The following is a 23777-nucleotide window of genomic DNA, read 5'->3' on the forward strand; positions in this document are numbered from 1 at the left end:
CCTCCCGCCGTATCCCCCCGGTACCACCCCCCCGCACTCCCCGGTAACCGACCCCCGGTCCCCCCCCCGCAGGCTCCGCACCAGCCGGGCCAACCGGGCTTCAAATTCACCGTGGCCGAGTCCTGCGACCGGATCAAGGACGAGTTCCAGTTCCTGCAGGCCCAGTACCACAGGTGAGCCCGGGGGGACCCCCGGCTGCCCCCCCCGCCCCGCCCGGCCCCCCCCGCCCGCGGGGTCTCACCCTCCGCTCTCCCCCCCCAGCCTCAAAGTGGAGTATGACAAGCTGGCGAACGAGAAGACCGAAATGCAGCGCCATTACGTTATGGTGAGAGACTTTAATCAGATTTCGGATCAGCCTGTAAATGTCATTAGCTGGGAGCCTGCGGACGGGGGGGACCGGGGGACCCCCCCCGGGACGGGCACTGCCTGCCCGGGGACCCCCGGAGGCGCTGGGGGGGTGCCCGGTGCCCGGCGCACGGAGCCCCAGACGGCTGGAAGCGCAGTCCCAAGTTTCCTGTTAACCCCTTTGTAGCGCTCCAGGGGGGCTGGGGGGGGGTTGGAGCAGCGCCCCCGGGCTCCGGGGGGGTCCCTCGGCGTGATGGGGGTCCCCCCCTTGCTGCTCCGAGGCGCGGGGTGAGGCCACCCGGGAGCCATCCCAGCTCACCCCGCTCATCCTTCCCGAGGGAAATGGGCTCTTTTGTTGCCTCAGACCCCTCTTTTTTAGCCAGATTTGCGTCGCGGGGCCCCCAGGTGGGCTCGGTTGGGTTTCTGCTGGGTTCGGCAGGATCCAGCACCCCCTTTCCCAGCGGCTCCCGGGGCTCCCAGCAGCTCCATTGGCCCCTGGGGGGGGAATAAATCCACCCCCCCAGTGAGAAGCTGGAATTTTGGCCAGACTCCGGGCTGTACCTGTTCTGCCAGGGCTGAGCAGACGCCTGTCACCCAGCTCTGCGCCTCTTTGTTTTTCTAAGTAGCTTAGGAGGAGAAAACAGGAGTCAAAAGGAGTGTCCCCTTGTTAAGTGCCTGCCAGTTAAACCCATAAACATCTGCTTATTATAAGGTGTAATTTCCTTGGCTACCAGTGCTTTAAGCCCAGTTTTGACCAGGATGCTTTTTGGTAATGACCTTATGCAAATACCTTCTGTGAAGTTAATTCAAATTCTTCTTGGCTCTCTTCTTTAATTGAATTTATTTGTATGTTTTTATTCCCCAGTACTACGAAATGTCCTACGGTTTGAACATTGAAATGCACAAACAGGTGAGTAATTTCCAGGGGGGGAAGTTGGGATTGATTGATCTCCTGTTGCCCTTTTCCTCAACCTGAGGTAAAATGGGCCCTGATTGCACTAAATAGGGAATAAGTGCTGAAGGCAGGGATGTGACTCCAGGTGGGAATCCCGTGGCCTGGCAGTTGAATTGGGAACTGCAGGTTGTTGGCAGGTTGGTGTTTTGTCTGTGCTGCTGAGAAATTCGGGTTTTAAGCGGAGTGTTTATGCGGAGGGGTGAGAACAGCCTTGCCTTCTGTGCCGGGATGTCGGTACCTGGAATAGCGCGTTCCCAAAACTGGGAAAACACTGATGTGTGCTGCGATTGCCTCTGGTTGTGTTGTTGGTACAACAGGACTGTTTCTAAGGTCATACCCTGATCTCCTCCGCGCTGTAGCGTGAGACTGAGGAGGGAATTATCTCCAGGGCTCCCATAGCTTACGGTGTGTTGCTCAATGTCACGGATTTGTCTTTGCATCTGGGAAATGAAGCAATGTTTGGGGTTGGTTGTTTTTTTTTTTTTTTTTCCTCCCTTCCAGTCTCCTCTAATATGTAACTTGCCTGAAGGAAAAAATAGAGAAGGCCCCAGCAGAATGTGGTGTGGTACCTTGATAAGATTATCGTTAAAGAGCCTAAAGGCTGCGCACATGATGGTAAAACTTAAAGGAATAAAGTTATTATTGAGATTAGACCTGATTATTTGTGCTGCTGCTGCTTACTGGTTTTAGAAGGAGTTCTAATTAAGAACTTAAGGCAGATAGGAGTTGACATCAACTTTGCCGCTCGCAAATCAGCCCCATTCAACTCCAAAGTGGTTTTGCTTAATAGCAGCATCGCCCGCGTCGCTGGGAGCTGATGAAATGCAAAGCAGCGTCTCTGAATCTGCCTCTCTTTTCTTCCCTTTGCCTTTCTGCGGCGCAGTCACAGGGCAACGAAAATAATTCCTGCTTAGTCTTCAGTTTTTTTAAAAATATCTTCTCCCGTGCAGATAATCCCGACTCCTCGCCCGCTCTCGGTGGCTCTGCCTGGACCCAGGCGGGGCAGGGCGGCCCAGGGGGAGCCCTGGGGGGCTGTGAGGGGCCGGGACCCCCGTGCTGGGGGAGGCCTCGGGCACGGTTTGGCCTGGGGAGGTCGGGAATCCCCCAGAACACAGGGGGTTTGTGTAGGCCCGTGGTGGAATCCCGCGAGGAGGGGACGGTTGTCCAGAGGGACACGGACCCTGCGGCCGCTTCAGCGACGCCCCGAGGGACTGGAGCGATGCCCGAGGGATGGAGTGACCCTGGAGGCACTGGAGTAACGTGAACACGGGTTCTTTGGGGAGAGGAAGAGCCTCTTCCCAGCTGGTTGCTCTGTGTTGAATGGCTCCGCTCTGAGTGATGCTGGGAGATGCTGGAATAATGCACGGAGATGTTGGGCTTGTTCTCTTGATGGAAGCTTTGGAAGGAGTTGCCGTTCCTGAGATGTGCAGTGTGTTTTCCCACCGGTCCGTGGATGGAACCCAAGGGATCAGTGAGGTCTGGCACCCTTGGGAGGTGCAGATGGATCCTCCGCTCCGCTGACCATGACCACGTAGGGCGTCTTCCCTTGATGTGTCCGTGGTGGTTTTGGGGGGTGACTGAGGAGCCCCGGAATTCCCAGGGATGGTTTTGTGCCCTGGGAGTTTCTGGGTGGTGGTGGTGTCCTGGGAGGCCCGGCGTGGTCAATGTGCTTCGCTGGGAGCTTTGCAGGGGAGCGGATAAATCCCGTCCGGATGGTTCCAGCCTGTGCCGAGCATCCCTGCCCGCTCCCGGTGACATGTGCTGCGTGCCGAGCGCCGGGCTCGGCGAAGTTTGGGAGGCGAAGCCGCCTCGTTATTTAATTGACAGCAAAGCGCGCGGGGCCGGAGGAAAACAAAGCCCCGCGAGCTGCTCCCAGCGGCGCTTCCAGGCGAAAATGGGGCGAGAGGGAGCGGCGGGATGGGAGAGCCGGACCGCAGCGGGGGCCTGCCGAGGGTTTTCCCCCTCTTTCGGGCCGCAGCATCCCCCCGAAAGCCATCCCTGCCGCAGCATCCCCCCGCAAGGCATCCCGCTAATTGCGGCGTGGTCCTGCCTGCATCTGGTTGAGGGTGGCTGGTCCTGAACAAACAAGTTTATCAGCTGACCTGTTTAGCGGTTGACTTGTGTTTATCTGCACACAATCAAGTAGACTGAAGTGCTTGAATTATTCATGCAGTGTCCTACCCTCCAGACTTGACTGCTTGTGATTACATCTGCTCCAGACAAACATTGATGGATACTTCATCTTTAAGCAAAAGGGGATTGTCTGTCTGTGGGCTTATATAACAGATTATCTCTTCTACGCTGAATATTAAGTGTGTGCATATGTGGCTGCGTGTGGGGTTGTTGTGTTGTTTTGTTTTTTTTTTTTTTCCTTCCCCCCTTTCTTCTCGTTTTGTTTCTTGTTAAGTAAAAAAATGTACTTTCATAAACAACTCCATATGCAAGGAAATATTTAGGAAGTGACTTGGTTGCAGTGAATCGCTCCTTACATCAGTCTTCCTGCTGAACTAAGCTCCCTTACCCGGGCTCAGCTTTCTTAAACCCGAGTCCAATCATGAGTTTTCTTTTGAAACCCCGGCAAAACTTTTTTTTTTTTCCCCTTCTTAGGGCTAATTGATTTTTCCAAAAGAAACTTTGCTTCCCCTGTTGGCTTTGCATTGTTTCTGTGCAGATCTCCGTGGATAATCGCCGACTGCAATAACCATTCCAAAAGAAAAACTAATTTTGCGTGGGGAAACGGGACACCTCGGAGGACAGAACCTTTGTGCTGGGTTTTATTTCTTTTTATGGCTGAGAACCCTCCACATAAGCACTTCTTGTTTTCGTGCTTAAACACTTAATGCTTGGAACAAACCTAAACCCCCCTGACACTTCCAGGGAAGAGAGGCAGGTTTTTTTTTTTTCTCTAGAATATTCTAGGAACACAATATACTTTCTGTCATGCTCGTTAGCAAGGAGTGCCAGGTAATAATTTGCTAAATACTTCAGAAGCCAAGTAATTTGTTAGCTCTGCTCTCAGGTCTCCTAAGGTAGAAGGGAATATTGTCAGAGCTTCACCTCTCCCTCCCCTCGGCTCTGCAGGTGGATTTTGGGGGTGCTGGGTGCCTTTTGGGGGTCTGAGTGGGCTTTGCCCCCCACATCCCGGTTGCCGGTGGTAATTCCGTAATGAGGGGTTGTGTCCTGCCCCTCCACCCCCCCTCCTGATTTAATTCTCATCAGCCTGGCTCTCCACTTTGCTAATAACGATAGCAGCCACAAATAGCTTTCAACATGCCATTGACAGCCCGGTTGGAGAGAGCACTTGAAATAGTGGTAGACAGCTGAAAGTACCCATAATTGTGCGCCGGAGTGAGAACCACACTGCTCAAGGGCCTTATTTTCATGTGCTTAAAGAGACAATATCCTGGTTTCAACAAATGCTGCTGGTGCTTCACGGCTGGTGTGATTTACTCCTGCTTCTCCCTCCGCCCTCTGCCAGGGAGGAGGTTTGGGGGGGCTATACAGCACGGGAGGGGGTGTCCTGGAGTGCCTAAAGGAGGGCTGGGGGGTCCAGACCCGTCTTGGAAACAATATTGGGGGTGTGTGTGGAGGGATCTGTGGTTTGGGAGCCCAGGAGAAGCTGGGGGCTCCTGGGTGGCAGTGTTGTGGGATGGTGGGATGGTGCTGGTGCCATGTTCTGCATCCCACAGACCATCACCTTTGGCAGCCCCACCAACCCCACTGCTCCAGGGTTTTAGGCATTTGGGGGGTGTGTGTATATTCATACATGTGTGTGTTCATACATTTGCACTTCCCCAGGGCAGTGGGCACGGCCCCAAGGCTGCCAGAGCTCCAGGAGCGTTTGGACAACGCTCTGAGGGACAGGGTGGGATTGTTGGGGTGTCTGTGTAGGGCCAGGAGCTGGACTGGATATTCTTATGGGTCCCTTCCAGCTCAGGATAGTCTGTGATATAGATATGTATGTTTTGGGGTGTTTTCCAAGAGGAGGAAGGGCAGTGCTGTGTGTTCATCCCTTCTCTTCATTCTTCATCCTGACATATAAATCCATAAGCAAGGGCAGGTGGAACTGGGGCTGCTGTGGCCCAAAATCTGTTCTGAGGCTCTGTCTGCCGTGGCCTGGTGTGCACTGCTGTGATTCCCTTCCCTACAGAGGTTTGGGGTGCTTTGTGCAGGATGTCTTGGGGTGCTTTGTGCAGGGTCTTTGGGGGTGTTCCCCTCAGAGTGGTGGTTGTGGGGCTGTTTTATGAGGCACCTCCATCCTCCCGAGGACTGGGAGCCCAGGAGGGATTTGGATCCCATCCTGTGCCATGGAGGAATGCTGGGACCAGCCTGGGGGTGCATCCCCAGGGCTGGGGCATCCCTGCAGCTCCTGTTTTCCTCCTCAGCTGTGTCCAAGGCTGATGTATTTTGGCTCCACCACCCAGAGCAGTATCCGTGGGGTATCACGCAGGACCCCCCAGCTTCCAGCCTGGAATTCTGCCCTCCTGTGCTCTGGGTCATTTCTGAGGCAGCTCCTTTCAGCCCTGCTCTGCCTCTCCTGTGACTGACGGGCCACAGGGTTATTTTTAAACTTCCCTCTGCCACATCCAGGTGTAAAGACGAGCGGCCGTGGGGCCGGAGCTGCTGGGCAGAGCCAGCCCTGAGCTATTTAACACCATGCCAGCCTGTTCCTGCTCCCAGAGCCCCATCCTACCTCCTGACAGGCTGCCAGGAGCAGCTCCTTGTGCCCTCCAGAGCTCTGGGTGCCGGTGGTGGCTCTGGCCATTTTAAGAGCGGGTGGGGTGACAGGACCCAGCGGTCCCTCTCTTGATTTATCACCAGTGCAAATGTTTTCTCTGGTTTCCCCCTCCGTGCTGGTGAAACACCAGCCCAGAAGTGTTTCTGCTCAGGCAGGAGGTCAGATTCTTGGCAGGGGCAGGGGGTGATGGGGGGTTAGTTGAGGATTTCAGGTTCTCCAACCTCTTGCCCTTTTTAACGCCCATCAGCATCTCTGTGCCCGGGTGAGTGTCCCTGAAGGTGCTCCCACGGACCCCGGGAGAGGCACCCAGCACCCACTGAGCACCTCCCGTGGGGGTTTGGGTGGGTGGGTACCTCTCCTGGGCGCTCCCCAGGGTGTTTTATCCCCACTCATTTGCAACTGTGGTCCAGGGAAGATGCAGGGCATCGGAAGGGGATGCAGAGCCTGGGATTGCCATGGCAACCTGCCGTGGGGAATGGAGGTTTTTCTTGGCAGGAGCAGCTCCGGGGGGCTCTGTCACTCTGGGAAGGTGATGAATGAGCCCTGTTATGGGGGAGGTGTCGGGCATGAAGCCCTTCCCTGTTCCCGACGTGCCGGAGGATCCCCTTTCGCTCCCGATTAAACTTTTAATGGGGACAACCGGAGTTTAATATTCTGTGGAATGGGAAAAGTTAAAGTGAACAAATATTTAAAGACTATTGAATCTCATGTTCGCAGGAAACCTCACGGTTGTAAACATAATATTTTGGACATCTAATATCTTTCTGCTCACTGAGTCCCATGTGGGAAGTCTCTCCCTTTGCGGAAAATCTTTGTTTGAAGTTTGGGCAGAAATGGATTTAAATGTGGAGGAGGTGGGTTGTTGTGAGCCTGGACCGTGTGATTCCCGGGGAAAACCCAGCACCTTCCCTTCCTCCTCCCTGCCATCAGCCTGTTTGGGTGCTGTATTTTTCCTGTCACACCGACCCCACCCCTGCGACGCAGCCCAGGGAAGCTCGTGCTGGCACCGCTGTTTTCACCTCAAATAAGGGTGGAATTTGTTCTGGAACTCACAGGAGCAGCAGCCGGGCTTGTCGCATCCAGAATCCAATGGGCTTCAGCTGAAGGAATAAATATTTAATGGAGCTGCAGTCTATATATAATCTAATCGATGCCTCAGTGCCAAAAAGCCTTCAAAGAGCTTCTGCTCTGCCTGGGCAGCGCGTGGTGGGAGCGCTGGGCTGGCTGGTGGCACACGCGGTGCCAGCCTGGCTCCTTCGGACACGGTGCTGTGGCTGGGCTGGATTTGGGCAGTTTTAGCTTCCAGCCCCATTTTTGGGGTGCAGAGTGGTCCTGGGGTGATGTGTGAGCATGAGGTGGTTAAACACTTGTGCTGGCCAGAGCCTGTTCCTCGGGGCAGGGATCTCACGCTGTCACGACAGTGAAGTGTGGCTGCGGTGGCAGGACAAGGGGGAATGGCTTCCCAGTGCCAGAGGGCAGGGTTAGATGGGATTTTGGGAAGGAATTCTTCCCTGTGAGGGTGGGGAGGCCCTGGCACAGGTTGCCCAGAGAAGCTGTGGCTGCTCCTGGATCCCTGGAAGTGTCCAAGGCCAGGTTGGACGGGGCTTGGAGCAACCTGGGCTAGTGGGAGGTGTCCCTGCCCAGGGCAGGGGGTGGGACTGGATAATGTTTAGGCTCCCTTCCCACCCAAACCATTCCAGGATTCCATCAGCCCCAGCTACCTCCTGATCTGTGCATCCTCACGTTGGGGTCCGTGATAACCCTGGTGACTGGTGTAGCTGTAGCTGGGGGTACCTGAGTCCAACCCCTGGTCACCTCCTGGTGCTCCTGCCTTGGCACGGTGTGCCAGCACGTTCTCCTGCTCTCTGGAATTGCTAATTAAAGCATGAGGTGTAACCCAATCACTGGGGTGCTTTCGGAGAAGAGGATGGCCAGAAATATCCCTGTGGCTCAGCAGCCAAAAGCAGCAGTGGGGGGTGTGTGGGGACCCCTCGGAGCAGGACCCCGAGTTCTGGGGTCTGTGGGGTTGTTCCCTCCATGGAGGTGGCTCAAGACTGGGGGAGAGCAGGGTTTTCCTGGTGTCTCCTTGCTTATGGTCATCCTGGGAATGTCGGTTGTGCTTGTTGGGTTGGTCTTGTAGTCACAGCAGTGTGACCTGGCCATCACCCAGCTCCTCCCAGCAAGGGCTGAGTGTCTGTTGGGCATTTTCTCCCAAACTGTGATATTTGGGGATTTTCCTTGCAGTACTTGAGAGCTGGGCTGGATGGGCTTCGAAAGCCAAGCTGCTATAGGACCCATCCTCAGGGCTGAGCTGTGGGATCAGGAAGGTGAAGCTTTGGGATGGCAGGGATGGATTTGGGGGGCACAGAGGGGGCTCTCTGAGGGGGAGTGACTGCTGGCTGCCTCGGGAAGAGGCCCCTTGCCAAGAGGGAGGCTGGAGCGAGCCCAGGTTAATCACTTGTGTTATTGATAACGAGCTGCTCGGGGCTGTCGGAAGGAATTTCTGGGCGTTTGATTCCCTGCCAGCCTCGGCCCGGCCATTGTTGTGGCTCTGGATCCTCGGCTGCTCCGGCCCTGTTTGACTTGGAGCAGGAGCTGTTTTCACAGCTGCCCTGGCGGAGCAGCCGAGTTAACCCTTGGGAGCTGAGTGATCCCAGGGTAACCCTTGGGAGCTGAGTGATCTTGTGTTAACCCTTGGGAGCTGAGTGATCCCAGGGTAACCCTTGGGAGCTGAGTGATCCCAGGATAACCCTTGGGAGCTGAGTGATCCCAGGATAGCCCTTGGGAGCTGAGTGATCCCAGGATAGCCCTTGGGAGCTGAGTGATGTTGTGTTAACCCTTGGAAGCTGAGTGATCCCAGGGTAACCCTTGGGAGCTGAGTGATCCTGGTGGGAGCTGGGGGAGCACAGCAGGAGTGTCTGTGGCATGTGTGGGAGGGTGGCACCTTCCAGCTCTGGGCTGGGGGCATTCCTCCAGGAAAGCAGCGTTCCCAGTTAATTATTCCCCCAGTTATCAGCACAGTTGGTTGTTACAGTCCCAATAGCTCAGTGGAGCTGGTGGTGGGTCTGGGTTGTTCCCGAGTGGGATGTGAGGATGGCGAAGGGAACACCACCAGCTTCATGTGGGGTGGGCAGAGAGCAGAGCAGGGACCCCCAGCCCTCGCTGGTGTCTCTGCCAGGGTTTCTCCTGGAGAAACTTAACACCCACCACAGTGCCAGGAGTGGGAGGTGATGGCAAGGGCCACCAAAAACTGGATTTTCTGGGATCCAGCCCCCAGCAGCTGCTCCAAGGATGAGGAGCTGTGCCAGTGCTATGTTTTCATGAAGCCAGGGAAGTGCAGGGTGGTGCAGCACTGCTGGGGCTGGTCCGTGACACTCATCCCAGGATGGGAAGGGGCCTCAAGTGTCCCAGGGCAGCAGGGATGTGTCCCTGTGCTGCTGTGCTTGAAGGTGCTTTTATTGCATCTGTTGGGAGCTGCTGCTTCCACTTGGAGGGGTGGGAGGGGATGGGAATGGGTTATGTGGGAAGGGACGTGGAGGGGGACAGGGAGGGGATGCACAGCACTGCTCTGGGAAGCCTCGAGCTGTCTGTGGGAGGCTGTTTGGTGCTGACTGTTGGGTTTTCTTCTTCCTTTTTTTCAGACAGAAATTGCTAAAAGACTGAATACAATTTTAGCCCAGATCATGCCTTTTCTGTCACAAGAGGTAAGGAAGTTTTCACACCCTGGGTGGGGAGTTGCTGCTTCTCCCAGGGGGGTTTCCCCAGGCAGGCAGTGCTGGGGGCCCTCGTGGGTCCCTGGGGGTGGGGAGCTGAGTGAGAAACGGGGTTCAGATCCTCCATGTGCATTGGAAAACCCTTGGGATGGGGGAGAGCTGGGCCCTGTGAAGGGGCTTGGGGGTCTCCAAAAAGGCTTTGAGGGTCTTCTCCACCCCCCTGCACCCCGTGGAGCTGGGAGGTGCTCCCGGGCATGAGCAAAATAGAGCCCAACAGAGGGGTGAGCATCTCTGGAGGGGGGGTCCTGCCCCTGGGCTGGTCCCCCTATGCCCAGCTCTGACCTGGCCCTGCCCCTCTGTCCCTGCAGCACCAACAGCAAGTGGCACAGGCTGTTGAACGTGCCAAGCAAGTGACAATGACGGAGTTGAATGCTATCATCGGGGTACGTGGACTTCCCAATCTGCCTCTCACCGTGTGTATACCCCTTTTATTCCTATCATTTACCATAACCAGAGGCAATCCTGCGCTCAGGAGGGATAAAGGAGGGCAGCTCACACCCCCCCAGCCATCCCATGGCCCCCCCAAATGACCAAAACTCCCCCAGTCTGGCATTGAGCGAGACAAGGGGTGGAATCTCCACCTCCTGCCACCTCCCGGGTGCTGGTGCAGCTCCAGGAGCCTCCAGCGACCAAATTGGATGTTCCCCATGGTCTGGGCAGTGTTTGGGGTGCAGAGCAGGACCCAGCAGCCCTCACTGACCCCCTGAGCCCAGGCTTGTCTCTGCTGGGCTGTTGGTGTGGAATGTGCTGTGCCCTTGGCAGGGTTGTTGTCCCATGCATTGATGACCCGCTCCCGCTGGCCGGGCTCTCTCTCGCAGACCTCGGGGGAGGGTTTATTTGAGGATTAACCATTTTTATTGTTCCTTTAATTGATGTCACGGTCTCAGTCCTGCAGCAAACCTGCTCCTCACCCCGGGACATCGGTGTCCCCATCCAGCATCCCGGGCAGGTGGCTCCAGAGCTCCTCTGGCTTTAGGTCTTTGTTTTCCAGAAAATGCTCATTTTTAATGCTCTTTTTTTTTTTTTAATAACTATTTGCACTTCTTAAGCTACAAGGATCTTTATAATTCTTTGCACTTAACCTGCTCTTCTCTACGTTTTTCTGTATTTTGTGGGTAGCACCAAAGGTAGAATTGGGCTCTGAGCTGCTGCAGTCTCTGGGGATGAGGACAGGTTCGGTAGCAGATGGATCCCTGGTGGTGGGGTTGGTGGCTCTTGGGAAGTGGCCCAGGGATGGGAGCTGAGTTTTGGGGTGGCAGGCAGCACTGTGGAGCGCTGGGAGGTGAGCAGAGACAGGGAGGAGGGAGCCCATGGCTTTGATGAGCTGCTTGGAGCCGCAGGCAGGAGCCCCCGGCAGCTGGAGGCAGATATTGGAATTCAATTAAGGTGAATGAGCAGGGCCCGTGACCCCCATTTCCGAGGTAATTGCTTCCTTGGATCAGAGCGAGTGCCTCCTGTCATTAAGCAGCCAGCCCAGCCGTTTAATCGCTTTCCTGACGAACTTTCAGCAGGAATTATGGGCATCTCCTCCCGCCGTGGCTTGTTGGGGAGGGACATGGTGCTGGCAGGAGGCTGGTGGGCAATTCCACATCCTTCCATGGCTTGTAGGGGAGGCCAGAGCTCGTCCTGGAGCTGTGGAGCTGGTTTGGGTGCTGGGTCTGTGCTCAGGTGCCCCTCAAGGCACAAAACCCCAACAGTTTTTGGGTTTTTCCCCTGAAAAAACTGCACATGCCAGTTTGTTATTGGAGGGTTGCTGCTGGCAGGAGGGTGGTGAGTGATTCCATGTCTTGTAGAGGAGGTTCCAGGCTCATCCCAGAGATTTGGAGGTGGTTTGGGTGGTGGGTCTGTGCTGCTGCACCTGCTCTGGTGCCCCTGAGACACCAAACCCAGAGGATTTGGGGTTCTTTTCTCTCCCCTCTGTGCATGGAGTGGTTTGTTATTGTAGGGCTGCTGCTGACAGGAAGGTGACGAGTGATTCCATGTCCTTCCATGCCTTATAGAGGCAGTGATTCCATGTCCTTCCATGCCTTATAGAGGAGGTTCCAAGCTCACCCTGGAGATGTGGAGCTCAGTCTGTGCCGCTGCACCTGCTCAGGTGCCCCCGAGGCACCAAACCCAGAGGATTTGGGGTTCTTTTTCCTCCCCTCATTGCACACAGGGGTTTGTTATTGTAGGGTTGCTCATGTGGACACATCCCTTGTGTTTGTTTGCTCTCCTCGGGTGGGTGAGGGCAGCACTGGGGTGTGCACAGCCCCACCCCTGTGTCCCTGGGGATCCCGTGTCCCTGGGGATGGGTGGCCCTGCTGTCCCAACCCTCCCACCAAGGGAGGCCCTCCCAGACTGCCCCAGCCCTCGGTGCAGGTGCTGCCTCACACAAAAACCCACCAAATCAGGAAAACCTTTTTTTTTCGCCCCTTTTGAGGTCAAGAACTGTTAATTTTATGCATCTAGGCCATTGTCTCACAGTTCCTCTGCTTCAGGCTTGTGTGAAATTGAGCCCTTGATTTGGTTATAGCTCTGGAAATGATTAGACTACTTTACTAAATTTAACGCAAGTGGTGAACTTAAGTGGTGAACCATTAAATCGGTGAACAAAGGCATGAAGCATGATGTACATAATCCAATTAAAGCCACTCCACGGACCAGATATTCCTTGCCAGCTTTCTCCTAAATTTATAACCTCTTCATATCTTCCCCATCTTTGGCTGGCACGTGCTGAGGGACCCCAGGAGGAAGGAGACCTCTCGGTGTCTGTGCGTCCCTGTCGGCTCCTGCTGCCACCCCGGGTTGGGTTTGCAGGGCCTTTATCCACTGCCAGCTGCTGTCCTGGGACATGTGGGGACATGGATCCGTTCTGGGGTCCTGCCAGCAGATGAGGAGCCCCAGGGGAGCGTCCTGAGCAGGTCTGAGCTTGTGGTTCAGCTGGGGAGGTGTTGGGAGGGTCCCTGGTTCTGAAAGCCTGCTCCGGGTCCTTGTGCTGTGTCACTCGTTGACCAGGACCTTGATCCCTGTCCTGTCCCTGCCATCAGCACCCAGCTGTGGGTGCTGGGGAGTTTTTAGGAGCCCAGAGAGCTCGTGTAGCCGGCCCATTCCTGGGATATTTGCAGCAAGCCCTCACATGGTGTGTTTTTAAAAACAACCTTTTCCAGGGTTGGAATAAGGGCCGGGGAGGGAAGTTGGGCTTTCCAGCAGAGGACACCGAGTGAGCACCACCCCTGTGCCGTGGAGTCCCACGAGGCCTCCAGGATGTTATTCCTGAGGAATGTGCATCGACTGCTCCATGGGCTGGAGAAGAAATGCAGCCATGGAGTCCCAGGCGGGCTTTGTGCCACTCCGTGGAGTCTCCAGGATGTTATTCCCGAGGGATGTGCATCAGTGGAGTGGCGCGGATGGGAAGGACGGCGGAGGGAGCTGGGAGCAGAGCCTGGGGATCCTCCAGCACCACCCGGGGATGTGCACTGGGCTTGTTGGCTCATCCTCTTCTCCTTGCCCTGGGAGTGATCCAGCTGGGACACAGCTCCTTCAGCGGTGCCGGGATGGAGCTGTGCAGCCCCGAGGTGGGATCTTGGTGACTCCCTGGAGCTGCAGTGCTGGATGGAGGGACAAGGCTTCCCTTGTCCCACATGGACTTCCCACATGGATTCTGCTCACCGGTTCCTGCTACCAGAGGAAGGAAAACACCTTTCAGTGTTATTTTGGGCCACAGTGGGATGTTGTGTCCTGACCTTGGTTTTCATGCCCCCCCGGAGTGGGGCTGCTGTGAGGGGCTGTTCCCGCAGCTCACGGAGCCCTTGGATGGATTTATTTGTTGACAGCCTAAAGAAAAGGAAGAAAAACCAGTTTCCTGCTGTGCTGGAGGGTGAGGCTTTGGGTGCTGAGTCTCCTGCTCGGGGTGCTGCTGTGTCACTGTGGTGGAGCTGTGTTGTCCCCTGGGGCTGTGATCCCCATCGTCACCCCGGGAGTGGAATGTTGCTGCCTGGATCCAGGATTTCCACGAGACCACATCCCTTTTTTGGGGCTCCTGGGTGAAAAGCTGCTGGGATGAGTTAAGCCATGCAGATGTTTAAGGTGGAGGTTGGAGATTGCTGAGGATAAAACGTTGGATCTCGGTGTGTTCCGGCCCTGCAGGGATGGGCACCACTGGAGAGCCTGCAGGAGAGGAATGTGCTGTGCTGGAAAACCATCTGGGACCATTCTCTGGGTGATGTTCTCAAACAATGGCCAGCCCTGCCTCTGGCTTCAGTGGGTGGAAATCACATGGAATTGGAATTGTGAGGAGCCTCATTGATTTCAGGAAGATCTGAGGATCTGTTCCACTTGCTTTGGTGTTGGAGGGATGGTCTTGGCACGTGTGTGTGGCAGGAGATGGAGTTACTGAGGGAATCACCCCTCGTGGTGCTCCCTCACCCCACCAGCTCTCCTTGTAGGAGGACACTCCTGGAATGGTGATCCTGAGGATGTTTCCTGTCCTTGCCCTGCGGATGGAGCAGCCTGGGAGAAGCTTCCAGCTCCTGCTTTTTGAGGGCACAGTGATTTATGCTTTTCCTATACCAGAGGCCTAATTGCCTTCTCCATTTGGCTTCTGCCCCAGCCGGGACCTCGGTGCTGCCTGGAAGAAGCTGTTTGGAGATAATGCAGCTCCTGCCTTCGGCTCCCACCCTGGATCTCATCCTGGCCGAGGATTTCCCTCTCCATCACAGCCCTGGGAAGGCTCCCACCTCCCTGCCCCCAGCGAGGGGCTGCTCCACCCCGCTGTGCCTGCAGTGTGACAGCCAGGCCCACCTTCTGCTGCCCCAGGATGGGTCCCTCCGTGGGCATGGGTGGGAGCTGTTCCCATGAAAACTTGGCCTTGGTGTGGGAAAACTTACCACAGAATCCTGGGATGGTTTGGCTTGGAAGAGACGTTAAAGCTTATCCAGTTCTACCCTCTGCCCTGGGCAGGGACACCTTCCATAGACCAGGCCATGTCCAGCCTGGCCTTGGACACTTCCAGGGATGTGGGACACCTGGGAGTGTCTTCCAGTTCTGCTGGAAATGTCCATGATGGAACTGCTGGAATCATGGAGTGCTCTGTACCTGGGGATGTTTTTGGTGTATTCCTGCTGGTGTCCCTGGAGCTGGGCCGGGTGGCAGCAGGTCCTGCTGTTTGCCTGTGCCCTTTGGGTGCCCTGGGCAGGACACAGGTCGGTGCTTGGTGACACTGAGGACAAATCCTGAGCCGAGGTGGTCGTGGGGGTCTGGAGGAGTCTGGGAGGCTCCACTGCAGCTCAGGTGTCCCCTCCCAGCCCCTGATTCCTGCTGCTGCCCAACTGTGACTTCACTGGGAGCTATGGGGTGCTGCTCCAGGGGGCTGTGGGTGCAGGCAGGAGGGTCCCAGACAGGAGTGCCAGCTCCAAGACCCTCCTGGCTGGACCAAGGGCATCCTGGGAGTGGAGGAGCTGCAGGAGGGGGGGCCTGGGGACTCCTGGAAGCAGCTCCACAGGTTTCAGCAGGTTTTCTTCCAAGTTTGTGTTTGAAATAGAATCGCTGGGGATGTGTTTGTTTTCCTTTCCTCTCCCCAGAGCTGTAGTTCAGCTTTTTGCAGCTGTAATGGAGCAGGGAATCAATCCCCATGGCTGGATGAGTGCGTGCTGGGATGGCTGGGACTCAGGGCTCCCAAAAAGCCCCTGGGAGGAGCTGGGAGCTGTCCCAGCTGGGCTGCAGCTCCCTGTGTGTGCGCCAGGGAATGTGGGGGTGATGCCCAGCCCTGTGGTGGAGTTGGGGGGGTCCCTCCATGATTTATCCAGTACAAGGGACAGCCAGTGATGTCGGAAGGGGTCGGGAGCACAGGATGGTGGGATGGGACCGGGGCACTATGTGGGCATTTTCTTCTCCCCTTCAAACACCTTAAAGCTGGTCCTGAGTAAATTAGCAAAACTTGCTTTCCTGAGCTGTCTGGGAGGATCCTGGCTGCTGGAATTTTCTCTATCTGGCTGGTTTGGCCTCTGCACTCTGGCCAGGGCTACTCTGGGTGGGATTCCTGTATTTCTTTTTTGCTTTTACCTGCTGAAAACCCCAAACTAACCAGGTCTGCAGCAGTGCCGTGTTCCTGTGACTGAGGGACGATCCCGGGGCGGGTGTGCCACGTGTGCACTCCTGACATGGGCATCGTGCCTGGGCACCCTCTGTCCCTCCTGCTAACGGGGCTTCTCCTTCCAGGTGTCCCAGCGGGGCCGCTCCCAGGACATCACCCCGGGACACCGGGAATGTCCCTTCCCGGCACCGCTCGGTGCCCCCAGTGCCCCCCAGTGCCCCTCCCCGGCTCACTGGTCCTTTCATTGCAGCAGCAGCAGCTCCAGGCCCAGCACCTCTCCCACGCCGCCCACGGGCCCCCGGTCCAGCTGCCGCCACATCCCTCGGGGCTCCAACCGCCGGGAATCCCGCCGGTCACCGGCACCAGCTCGGGGCTGCTGGCCCTCGGAGCCCTGGGCAGCCAGGCCCACCTTGCTGTCAAGGATGAGAAGAACCACCATGACCTGGACCACAGAGGTGAGAGCGAGGGGCCAGGGGGCTGCTCCTCTCTGCGTCCACTGGTGCTGGAACTCATGGAATCATCCTGGAATGGCGTGGGTGGGAAGGGAGCTTAAAATCCAGTCTCACCCCCTGCCATGGGCAGGGACACCTTCCACTAGCCCAGGTTGCTCCAAGCCACGTCCAGCCTGGCCTTGGACACTTCCAGGGATCCAGGGGCAGCCACAGCTTCTCTGGGAAACCTGTGCCAGGGCCTCCCCACCATCCCAGCCAGGAATTCCTTCCCAATATCCATCTAACCCTGTGTCAGTGGGAAGCCATTCCCCTTGTCTTGTCCCTCCATCCCTTGTCCCCAGTCCCTCTCCAGCTCTCCTGGAGCCCCTTTAGGCCCTGCCAGGGGCTCTCAGGTCTCCCTGGATCCTTCTCTTCTCCATTTGAACCCCTCCAGCTCTCCCAGCCTGGCTCCAGAGCAGAGGGGCTCCAGCCCTTGGAACATGTCTGTGGCCTCCTCTGGACTCTCTCCAGCAGCTCCACATTCTTCTGATATTGGGGGCAGCACCCTGACCCACACACAGCTCTGCTCCCACCTCCCCACCCCTCTGGACTGTGGGCTTCAGGCCATGGGATTGTGCTTTTAGCGATGCAGTTTTCCCTAAATGATGCTCAGCTTTTGTTGAAGTCTCGCTGCAGTTCAGTGGTGCCTCAATGGGGAAGCAGCTTCCTCCTCCTCCTCCTCCTCGTCTTCCTTCTCCTCCTCCTCCTCTCTTCACCCCCAAACTCAGGGTTTTTTTCTAATTATTAGTGATCAGACAGCTTTTTAGAAGATAAAATAATGTATGATTCCAGGTGCAAATGAGCAGTATTCAATATTTTCCTGGCAAATCCCCTTATCCCCAGACATGGAAAGATTTGGGATATTTCTTCCTCATTCCCGTTTGCAGGGCAGGTACCAACAGCCCCTCTGAGCTGTCGGGCTCTGCTGCGGTCCTGGGGATGTTTTTCCTCCCTGAGAAAACAGTGAGACAAAATTATCCAAAGCAATTTATCCAGTTACGTTCCTTTTCCTGCATGGACTCAGATTGCCAGGAGATCCCAGGGAAAATGGGGCTGTTGGGCACAGATTAATGGCTGAACCACGTTGTGCTGCCGACGGGACTGTCGGAGGTTGTGACTTTGGGGACAAGCACCAGAGGCTGCTGCCGTTCCCTTTGGATTCGGGGCATTTCCAGCTGTGCTTTGCCAAATAAATCACAGGGACAAAAGGAAAGGGGCAGGAGGCAGCAGGGGCTGGGTGAACAGGGGGATTTTAAAGCCAGAGAGAGCCCAGATAGGGCTTGAGTTAAGAGCATGAGGAGCTTCTTGGTTTATTTTCTGGTTTGAGACTTAATTCTAACTTGCTTTATTTCTCTGTCTCCTCTTTATTTTGGCTGTGACCTCACCTCTGCCCCGACATCTCCTGACAGAGCGAGACTCAAGTGCAGTAAGTCCCATTGCCTCCTTTCCCCCCCAGTTTTTGGTGGCTCCATGGTTTTGTTTTCTTTATCCCTTCAAACCCCATTTTGTAGGTGGGAGCTCCGGGGCTGCCTTTTGCACAGGTCTTATTAAATAATAAAAACCAGGCAGTGCAAAGCTCCCACCCTGCCTGGAAGAGCTGTGCTGGGATGAGTGGGGTCACCTGGTTCTGAGGTCTGGGTTAAATCTCTTTGCTTGTGGCAGAGCCTCATGGTTGGGTTTTGAGTGAGCCCAGTCGGCTCCAAAATCCTTTGAGTTACTGGGACAGCTGTTTTATTCCTGATCCCTCTCCCATTATCTTGGGTCATCTCACCTGCTGAGGTGGTTTGGTTATTACACCATGTTAAGTCAGACTTGGAGGGTCAAGCAGTTCCCAAACCACCTGAATCCCTGGATTTTGGAGGGCACCTGTGCCTCTGTCTGTGTCCCTGACGCCTCAGGGTGGGTTCTGGTTTCCCTGGAGCAGGGATGGGGAGGCAGTGAGGATATGGAGGGGGGAGCTGCCCTCCCCATGCAGTGGGGCCCAACTGGACCCCCCAGCCCTGGTGCACACAACACCTCTGGCTCAGGGAAATGAGACATCAGAAGGAATTTCTCCACATGGTGTGACCCTTGGGAATGGTCCTGTGTACAGGGCCAGGAGTTGGGACTCCATGATCCCTGTGGGTCCCTCCCAACTGAGCATATTCTGGGATTCATGGAAAGGGCTGTCAAGCACTGGAATGGGAGGTGGTGGAGTCCCCACCCCTGGAGGTGTCCAAGGAAGGCCTGGCCGTGGCACTCAGTGCTGTGGGCTGGGGGACAAGGTGGGCACCAGGCAGAGGGTGGACTCGGTGATCCCGGAGGTCTTTCCCAACCCCAGCGATTCCGTGTGAAAAGCTGCCAGGACAAAGCCCGGCTGAGCCTCGGCTTTGCAGCGATTTCCTGCCATCCCCGAGCCCACAAATGGGCCTTTTGAGAGCCGGAGGCGGGCGGGAAGGAAAGTGCTATTTAAGGGGGGAGAGGGGAATTGGGCATCATTAACCCGCTCCTCGGGCGGGCAGGGGGCCGTCGGAGGTGGGAAGGTTCCCGATCCATAAGCCTGGAGCCGGGGTGTTCCCGGGGGAGGTTTAATGCGCCGTAATCAGCGTTAGTCATTCATATTTTCCCCAGCCTTTGCCTGTGCAATAAAAAATATTTAGTTCCTTGGCGCCGGGCCAGCGGCGGCGCTGAATGGATCGATGCCTCTAAATGCTTGACATGATTCTCCGGGAGCTGCGAGGGTTTTCAGCATGACTGCCTGGGAAGAAAGAGCTCGGTGTTATCCAAAGCTGCTTACTGGGGACCGAGGAGAAACATGAACTGCTTTAGTTCTCCCTTTCAGCCGGGGAAGAAAGGCAGGCACAGCAGCTTAGGGAGCGTTGCTGCTTAGCGGGGCTGGCAGGCTCGGGGAGGGCGGGGGGGTTTCTCCTGCTGCTCCCGGGAACTGAGGGCAAGGGAAGCTGGGATGTGGGGAAGGGGCTGCGCCGTGGGGGGATGTGGGATCAGGGCCGGGCATCCTCTGGCGCTCGTGAGGTGGTTTTGTGCTGCCATTTTTGCTCCCAGCATTCAAAGGGCTTTCCTGGGAATGTCGGCGTCTCCCGGGTTTTGCTGCTTGAAGCAGGGACAGAAGCCCCCACAGGCTCTGGGCTCTGCTGCTCCTGGTCACGTGGGTTTTCTGGGATATTTTGTGGATGTCCTTTGGCTCAGCTGCTGGTGCCAGAGCCAGGATGCAGCAGTTCCTTTGTTCCTTCTGGATGAGGCCTCCCAGCTCTGCCGGTGCCAGAGGAAGCACCCATGGGCTCTGGGGCTTTCCTGGGAATGCTGGATCTCCTGGGCTTCGCTGCTCGAAGCAAGGACAGAAGTCCCCCTGAACAGGGAATCCCTGTGGAGCCTGGGCTGTGGTGCTCCTGGTCACGTGGGTTTTTCTGGATGTTTTTTGGATGCCCCTTGGCTTGGCAGAGCTCAGCTGCTGATGTTGGGAATGGGATGCAGCGGTTCCTTTGTTCCTCCTGGATGAGGCCCCCCAGCTCTGCTGATGCCCATCCATGGTGCCACCCCTTGTGCAAAGTCCTTCCCCTGCCCCGGGCTGGGGTGAAGCTCCTGTTCTCCCATGGGGAGCACAGGATGAGGGAGATGGGGCTGATTTTAGGGAGCACAGCTTTTCCCCACTCTGCACTCCCCAGTTCCCACTGGTGGATCCCAGTGAGGACTGGGAGCTGCTGGAGTTTCCCACATCTCCCTCCCAGGGTTTGCCTTTTTAGCAACAACCACCTCCTCCATTTTTCCTGCTGTGCTTTTGCAGTGAAGGGGTTCAGGTGTCCATGAGCAGCCTCACAGCATTCCCAGGGCTCACAGTGAGGGTGGTGTCCGATCCTGTCACCTGGATCCTGTTCCCTGCTCCCTTGGGAGCCGCGGGGTCTCACCGTGCTGCGGGTGCAGGGCTGTATGTGGCACCTTCTAAGCTGCTGCTCATAAAGTCGTAATTCCCTCTGTTTCCAACTTCAAAGCTTCTTGTGGCATTGCAGAATAATTCCGTGTCGCCCTCGGAGAGCCTGAGAGCCAGCGAGAAGCACCGGAGCTCCACGGATTACAGCATCGACTCCAAGAAGCGGAAAGCGGAGGAGAAGGACAGCATGAGCCGATATGTGAGTGACAGGGGACACGGGGAGCCCCAGGGACACGACCAGGCAGGACCTGGGGTGGGAGGCAGCGGGTTTGGGTGACGTTTTCCAGGTATGGTGTGGGTCATAGAACCATGGAATCAGTTAGGTTGGAAAAGCCCTCTGAGACAATCAAGTCCCGCTGTCCCCCAGCACTGCCAAAGCCACCACTAACAGTGTCCCCAAGTGCCACATCCACATGGCTTTTAAATCCCTCTAGGGATGGGGACTCCACCGCTGCCCTGGGCAGCCTGTTCCAATGCCTGACCACCCTTTCAGGGAAGAAATTTTCCCTAATACCCCCCATAAGTGTCCTGGTGCTGTGGAGGGATGGTTCAGCTCCTCAGGGGGGTGCCCCCACCCCAGTTTTTGGGGCTCTCTGCGGGGTGTGACTGGCTTTGTGTTCCAGGACAGCGATGGTGACAAGAGCGATGACCTGGTGGTCGACGTCTCCAACGAGGTGAGTCCTTGTGGGCAAATCTGCCCCTCTGCCCGTGCCACTAGGGGGGTTTGGGGGCGATGCCTTAGGGGCCTCCTGGAATGGAGGAGCCGGAGGGAGCCACAGGGGATTCCAAGGCTTTCTCCTGCCCCACAGGATCCTGCCACCCCCCGGGTCAGCCCAGCCCACTCACCCCCGGAGAACGGCCTGGACAAAGCCCGCGGGCTGAAGAAGGGGGACGCTCCCAACAGCCCGGCCTCGGTCGCCTCCTCCAGCAGCACTCCCTCCTCCAAGACTAAAGACCTGGGCCACGTACGTCCCGCGCCCTGCCGGGGCTCACTGGGGGCTGGGGGTGCCGGGGCTCAGACCTCATCCCTTGTTTCCCATCCCTTCTCCCCCAGAACGACAAGTCGTCGACGCCCGGGCTCAAGTCGAACACTCCGACGCCGCGGAACGACGCGCCCACCCCGGGCACCAGCAGCACCCCGGGGCTGCGGCCCATGCCTGGCAAGCCCACTGGCATGGACCCCCTGGGTGGGTACCAGCCCGGGCTCACTGCTGTCCCCAGCACGGCTCCAGCTCATCCCTGTCCATGGGAAACAGCAGCCTGGGGGGGAACAGGTTTATGGGGGGCCTAATCCAGGTCTGGCTGGGGTGGTCTCCGTGTCAGAGGTGGGGTGAGGAGGGAGGCCCAGCCATTGCAGCTCTGGGATGAGAGGATGTCTGGACATGAGGTGGGATTAGCTCGGTTGGTCAGAGCCGGGTGCTGGTAACAGGAAGATTGTGGCTTCAGTCCCTGCACGGGCCATTCACTGAAGAGTTGGACTTGATGATCCTCGTGGGTCCCTTCCAGCTCAGAATATTCTGTGATCTGTGACGTGGCTTCAAGCTGTGCCAGGGAAGGCCCTGGTTGAAAAACAGCAATGAATTTCTTCATTGGAAGGGGCTGCCCAGGGAGGTGGTGGAGTCCCCGTCCCTGGAGGCGTTCAGGGAATGACTGGGCGTGGCACTCAGTGCTCTGGGCTGGGGAGGGCAAGGCAGTGATGGGTCACAGGTTGGACTGGGTGACCTCAGGGGTCTTTCCCCCCCGGCTGACCCCGTGGACGCGGCCGCGCTCCCCGCCCTGACCGTGTCCCTCCCTCCCGCAGCCTCGGCCCTGCGCACGCCCATCTCCATCGCGGGCTCCTACGCCGCCCCCTTCGCCATGATGGGGCACCACGAGATGAACGGGTCCCTCACCAGCCCCGGCGCCTACGCGGGGCTGCACAACCTCCCCCCGCAGATGAGCGCGGCCGCCGCCGCCGCCGCCGCCTACGGCCGGTCACCAATGGTGAGCTTTGGAGCTGTACGTAGCACTTTTAGCTCCTTTTCTCAACGGTGGGGAGGGCTGGGGAGGGTTTGGGGGGGACTGGGAAATTGAGGCTCCTTCTCCTCAAAACAAACCGTCTTCTATATCAGCTGCCGTTAAAGGGGGCTGGGGGTGGAGATGCCTCCCCGTGGGGGAATGTGCATGTGCTCCTACATTGGGGTTCTTCCCTTCCAGTTACTCAGCCCCCTTCCCATTACTCTCACTAAATTCTTGATCCCATGTTTTAAGGCAAAACAAGTCAAACTAAGAAGTGAAACGTTGCCATTAATGCAGAGATGGGGGTTTCTGCAGCCAGAGTGCTGAGCACGACTTGGCTGCTCCTGGGGATTTGGGGACAGCACGGGGAGGGGGAGCATGTCCCACCCTGCTCCTTGCAGCCCCAAAACCTTTGGCTAATTCCTCAAGTTTTCCCCCTTCTGCCAGGGGAATAATAACAATTAGCTCTTGAGCAGCAAGGGAAAAGAGGGAGCTGCTCAGTGTCCCGTGGGCTTGTGGGTGGGAAGGTGTTTGGTGTGCCCAGCTTGTGTCCGGCCTCACCCGTGTCCGTGTGTCTCTCGGCAGGTTGGTTTTGACCCACACCCACCCATGCGAGCCCCCGGCCTGCCCTCCAGCCTGGCCTCCATCCCCGGAGGGAAACCGTAAGCCCCTTTTGGTTTTTTTATGGGTTTGAAGGGGGGATCAGCGTGGGTGAGAGGGAGGTGAATCCTTCGCCCGGGGCTGGGTTCAGCCGAGCCCCCGGTCGGGGCACAGCGTGGCAGCCGGGCCGCAAAGCCACCCGCTGCCCCCCATGAAACCTCCCCCTCTGGGCTGACCCCCCGTGCCCTCCCGTGGCAGAGCCTACTCGTTCCACGTGAGCGCCGACGGGCAGATGCAGCCGGTGCCGTTCCCGCACGACGCGCTGGCGGGGCCCGGCATCCCCCGGCACGCGCGGCAGATCAACACGCTGAGCCACGGCGAGGTGGTGTGCGCCGTCACCATCAGCAACCCCACCCGGCACGTCTACACCGGCGGCAAGGGCTGCGTCAAGATCTGGGACATCAGCCAGCCCGGCAGCAAGAGCCCCATCTCCCAGCTCGACTGCCTGGTAAGGGGCTGGGGGGGCTGCAGCGTCCCAGTGAGACCTGGGGGGGTCCTGCTGCTCCCAGGCCTGTGTGTCCCCTCCTCCCCCACCTCTAATGCCATTAATCATCTTCTCCCCCTTGACATCAACATCTCTTCCCAACATTGTCATCTATTTTTCCTCTTCTCCCCCTGTTACCGTTTGTACCCCCATTACAATCTTTTTCCTCTTCCCATCACATCTTTGCCCCCCTTAATGTCTCTTTTCCTCTTCCCCCTTAAACATCTTTTCCTCTTTCCCCCTTTAACATCTTTTCCTCTTTCCCCCTTTAACATCTTTTCCTCTTTCCCCCTTTAACATCTTTTCCTCTTTCCCCCTTTAACATCTCTTTTCCT

General features: G+C 57.0%; 1 protein-coding gene across 6 annotated transcripts in view; it reads left to right on the plus strand.

Annotated features, from left to right (window-relative positions):
- Positions 1–71: 71 nt before the first annotated feature.
- TLE3 (transducin like enhancer of split 3) overlaps positions 72–23777 on the plus strand; it is a 35571-nt gene continuing 11865 nt past the window's right edge. Inside the window, exons 1-14 of one of the 6 annotated variants that reach the window (XM_017836234.1) lie at positions 72–173; positions 262–325; positions 1211–1255; positions 9680–9742; positions 10120–10224; positions 16135–16339; positions 17785–17801; positions 20380–20499; positions 20924–20974; positions 21110–21265; positions 21355–21487; positions 22102–22298; positions 22884–22960; positions 23157–23406. In XM_017836234.1, the coding sequence (XP_017691723.1) occupies positions 305–325; positions 1211–1255; positions 9680–9742; positions 10120–10224; positions 16135–16339; positions 17785–17801; positions 20380–20499; positions 20924–20974; positions 21110–21265; positions 21355–21487; positions 22102–22298; positions 22884–22960; positions 23157–23406 (1440 nt within the window). In that variant the 5' untranslated portion in view covers positions 72–173; positions 262–304. The remainder of the gene's footprint in view (positions 174–261; positions 326–1210; positions 1256–9679; positions 9743–10119; positions 10225–16134; positions 16340–17784; positions 17802–20379; positions 20500–20923; positions 20975–21109; positions 21266–21354; positions 21488–22101; positions 22299–22883; positions 22961–23156; positions 23407–23777) is intronic. The other 5 variants (XM_017836235.1, XM_017836237.1, XM_017836236.1 and 2 more) reach the window with 5 other exon arrangements.

This window comes from Lepidothrix coronata, unplaced genomic scaffold (genome assembly GCF_001604755.1).
Source record: "Lepidothrix coronata isolate B3197 unplaced genomic scaffold, Lepidothrix_coronata-1.0 Scaffold272, whole genome shotgun sequence".
Lineage (NCBI taxonomy): Eukaryota > Metazoa > Chordata > Aves > Passeriformes > Pipridae > Lepidothrix > Lepidothrix coronata.